The sequence below is a fragment of the Corvus brachyrhynchos genome, unplaced genomic scaffold (genome assembly GCF_000691975.1).
Source record: "Corvus brachyrhynchos isolate BGI_N302 unplaced genomic scaffold, ASM69197v1 scaffold200, whole genome shotgun sequence".
In the NCBI taxonomy this organism is placed as follows: Eukaryota; Metazoa; Chordata; class Aves; order Passeriformes; family Corvidae; genus Corvus; species Corvus brachyrhynchos.
The window spans coordinates 4642123-4646168 of record NW_008236184.1 but is presented as its reverse complement, the minus strand read 5'-3'; the positions used below and the strand labels follow the sequence as shown (position 1 = coordinate 4646168).

The 4046-nt window shown below is 55.9% G+C and overlaps 1 protein-coding gene across 1 annotated transcript in view; it reads right to left on the bottom strand.

Annotated features, from left to right (window-relative positions):
* The window catches only part of CTSH (cathepsin H), an 8117-nt gene that overhangs the window by 2878 nt on the left and 1193 nt on the right, over window positions 1-4046 (bottom strand). Inside the window, exons 2-9 of the mRNA XM_008638268.2 lie at window positions 3976-4043; window positions 3813-3883; window positions 3283-3387; window positions 2930-3016; window positions 2284-2339; window positions 1134-1215; window positions 986-1054; window positions 475-581 (exon numbers count right to left, since the gene is read on the bottom strand). Coding sequence (XP_008636490.1) covers window positions 475-581; window positions 986-1054; window positions 1134-1215; window positions 2284-2339; window positions 2930-3016; window positions 3283-3387; window positions 3813-3883; window positions 3976-4043 — 645 coding nt within the window. The remainder of the gene's footprint in view (window positions 1-474; window positions 582-985; window positions 1055-1133; window positions 1216-2283; window positions 2340-2929; window positions 3017-3282; window positions 3388-3812; window positions 3884-3975; window positions 4044-4046) is intronic.

Sequence of the window (4046 nt, the reverse complement as noted above, 5' to 3'; positions counted from 1 at the left end):
CCACCCCTCTGAGCTCTGGCACTGCAGGAGCTCCCCTGATACCATGGAAAATCCACTTTGGTTGGGGCTTACCCTAAGCAACCAGATGTGTTCAGCTGCCACAGCTGGGCTGACCCTCTCACTGTCCCAGCTCAGACACAGATCAGCCCTGGGACAGGCCCCCCCAGCCCTGTGGTGAGCTGCAGAAAGTCTCTCAAGCTCCCAGACTTGCTGACCTTCATTCCACCACAATCTGGTCTCCAGGCTGGACAGGCTCCTAGCAAACAGCCCTCCCCCCTGTGCTGCACTCTCATCCCCTCAGGAACCAGTAAATCAAGGCTCCATTTACTAATTTTTTTCTGTTTTAACTTAAAAGGAAGTGTGAGAATGCAGTGCAGTGTTCCTGCATCCAGCAGGAGAAACAGGGATGCATGTGATTCCAGCCCTACACGTTCCCCTTGCCCTCACCCCACCAAATGAGGTTCACACACTCACTTGGAATACACTCCTTTCCTGTAGTGCATGAAGTTACTCGTCACCTCAAAGGCAAAGCTCACTGGGTTGTGCTTCCCCACAGCTTCCACCATGCCGTCCTCGTCATACTGCAAGAAAGGATCCAGGGTCATCCATCATCTGCTGGCTGTGCTGGGACCAGTCCAGGTCCAGCAGCCAGGGCACGGGGGGATGGATAACCCCAGCTTCCTGCATTTAGACAAGGAATCAAGTGCTGAGTTGTAAGATGAGAACTGGGACTTCGTCCCAGCCTGGAGGTGCACCCACTGTGGGAAGCAGGCAGGAACCCAGTGCCTGTATTTTGGCTCCAGCACTTCCTTGGTGCCACCTTCCAAAAGGTGCGCAGGAGAGCAGAAGTGTGCACAGCAGCTCGCTCTCTGCTAGGAGCACACAGGCTGCAGCTCCAGCTGCAGACCCTGGCACGCCTTGGGGCATCCCAGCACCTTCTTGGCACAGCCTTGGAAGTTTGGAAACGCAGCCCTCAGGGCCTCACCTGAGTGATATTGATAACATCCTTGACAAAGGCAATGGCCTTCTCGGGCTGGAACTTGCAGGTGCCGTTCTGTGGGGACAGAGAGGAGTTGTTGGAGCCTGTGCCGGGCCCTGCTCCACCGCAACGGCCTGGGCTGCGCTGGGAATACCTTGGCTCGGTACGGGTAACTGTCCTCCCCCATGAGCCCTTTGTTGTACAGGATGTACTCAAAGGCTTGGCTTGGCAGGCCCCTGCGAGACAACACAGCTCAGTTAGGATGGTAACAATTAATTAGGATGGTAATGATGAATTTGCATTATGTTCTTATTTGGATGCTTATGCAGAGCAAAGCCATCAACATTCCCTGCTCTGCAGATCACTCCCACCAGCCAGGGAGACGGGAGGGCAGCATCTATCCCAGAGCCTCCAGAGGCACAAACTCCAGTCTGTTCCTGCAGCATCTCCCTGCCTGGGATTCCTGGCCTGGCCCACCACGCTGTCTGGCCTGGTCAGATCTCATTCTCCAGGTACCAGATCCCTGAAGAACACCAGGAGCCCTGACAGCATGAGGTCAGCCGGCCCACACAGCACCAGCCTCATGTGCTGAAAGGTGTTTCTTGGTGCCCTCTGCCCAGCCTGGGTGGGGGATGATGAGAGACCCACATCTCCAGCAACCAGCTGCTCCCTTCCCTGGCCACCTTCCAGACGCACATCTCAGGAGGGAAGACAAGAGAGCATGATCAGGGAGTGCTGATGTGGAAACGCCTAGGGAGGAGTCACAAGAAAAATAAAAAGCACCAAGAGTGGCTTTGCTCAGCTCTGAGCGTCCCTCTGGGACCGCTTATCTCACAGAAAACAGAAGTTGTCAGAAAGCTCTATTCTCTGCCTTCTCTAGCAAAGCCACGAGGAACTTCCCAAAGGGGAAGCTAAGGTTTCTGTGGGTTCTTCACGGTGCCATGAGACGCACGTGACCCAGGGGCAGAACAACAGCCAGAACTCCCCTTGCTCTCCCAGAGCCCAGCCTATGGCTGCCCTGTCGGAAGACACGTGAAAAACATCTCAGATAAAAACTAACAAATGAGGAACAGCAGAGGTTGGGAAATGCTGGAGATTTAGTGAAACATCCTAACCTCTAGGAAGGGTGAAATTAAAATAAGCAACCAAATCCAAAATTGCTTCCCCTGACACACTGCAGCCAAGGGAAGACAAAAGCCATTCCATGATGTGGAAGGATCCTGACACTAGATCTTGAGGAAAGCTGTCAATCACAGGATGTAAGATATTCTAATTTCTGTTCTTTCTGACCCTCCCTGACTTACCCACTGCAGCCGTGGTTGTTGAAGGCCTGGGCACAATCAACCAACTGCTGCTCCGCCTGTGGAGAAGGGTTTTGAGTCAGTGATTATCCCACATCTGTGTTCAGAGTAAGTGACACAAAAAGCAAGTGCACAGCAGGAACTGAGAGCTGGTTTATCTGTGCACCTGGCTGTAACAACAACCACAGTACTGGTTTACCCATGCATCTGCCTGTTCACCCACTGGGAGTCACCTGGAAATGGCTCCATGTCCCAGGGAGGTGGACAAGGAAGACCTGGAGCCAGCAGCCTGGGATGCCATGGCTGCCAGAGGCATTCCTCCTTATGCCTGCCGGGAATCCGTCCCCCCACAGAAGGGCTGGCTGAGATTTCAGTCAAAGGTCAGGTTTGTTTTTAACACACCCAACCCTCAGTTATTCTGGTAAGTTGTGTAAGTGGCTACTCTCTTTCTGGTTCTTCACGAATATAAATCCTCTGGGAGCTGAAAAACCAACATGTCCCAATGTGCTGCCTGCAGTGAGGGGTCCCAAGCCAGCTGGCAAGGCCAGGCACAGCTTCTTTCCCCATGCCTGCTCCCAGCAGCCTCCAGCCCCTCCGGCTTCGTCCTGCTCCAAAAATGGCTCTGCCCAAGTCCAGGAAAATCTCTTACCAGAGAGAGCAGCTTTCCTGTGGCAATGGCAATAGCAGACTCCAAACAGCCTGTGGTGGAAAAGGTCCAGCAGCTCCCACAGGCACCCTACATTAGGAACAGGAGAGGAACTGCTCTGTAATGTGCTGCAGGCTCACCAGCCTCCCCAAAACACGGGGGCAGAGGGGCAGGGCAGGGGTGCAGAGCCTCCACTCCCAGCTGGGCTTGGCCTTCTGCTCAGCCCCTGCCCAGAGTGCACCGCAGGCACGGAGTGGCTCCGGGGGAGTTCCCCTGTGGCACAGGCACCCAGCACTGTTCCTCAGCCACGGCCCGCAGCCATCAGCCCCTCTCTGGGCATGTCACACACTCCTCACCTGGTTTTTCACGGGTGTCACGAAATTTCCCTTCTTCCTCCAGTCGATAGAGTCGGGATATGGCCCAGAGCTGCGCAGGAAGTTCCCCTTGGTGGCTGAGCAGTTCTGCAAGCGAGGCAGGAGGGCTGTGGTGAGCTGCCAGGCCAGTGGCCCAGGACAGCTCCCCTCCCTGGGGTGGAGGGATTGATTACCAGCCCCCACACACTGGCCACTACAGCAGGGAGCCCCAGGCCAGCCCCAGAGGGCACCACCAGCCTGCACCCCTGGGTGCTCAGGGAGCTGACAGCAGAAGTAACAGCTCGGCTGGAGCCAGGGTCGAGGCAGCTGAAAGCCATGAAGATGGGAAAGAGGGTTCACCTTGCTCTTACCCCAGTGCTGGTGGCACAAGACGTGACCTTATCAAAGTGGATTGCAGGCAGCACAGTGATGGGTGCTGGCCCAGCAGCGGGTGCAGGTCACTGCAGAAGCCCCACACACGGGGTCCACCTGGACCCCCTCCTTCCCTGCCAACCCGCACTCCCAGGATTTACCTGGGGCTCACTCCACAGGTACAGCTTTTTAAACTCTGCGAAGGTCAGATCCGAGAACTGGTTCAGACCCACTAGAAGGGGGAGAAAGGGGACACTTTGCTCAGCGAGGCTTGGCGCTCAGAGCCGGCACGGGCCGTGGCCAGGCAGGGGCCGGAGCTCATACTCTGGAAGCTGTGGTTGCCAGCATTGTGCTCCTCGATGTGCCGTTTGTTGCCCAGGAAGATGCGCAGCCTG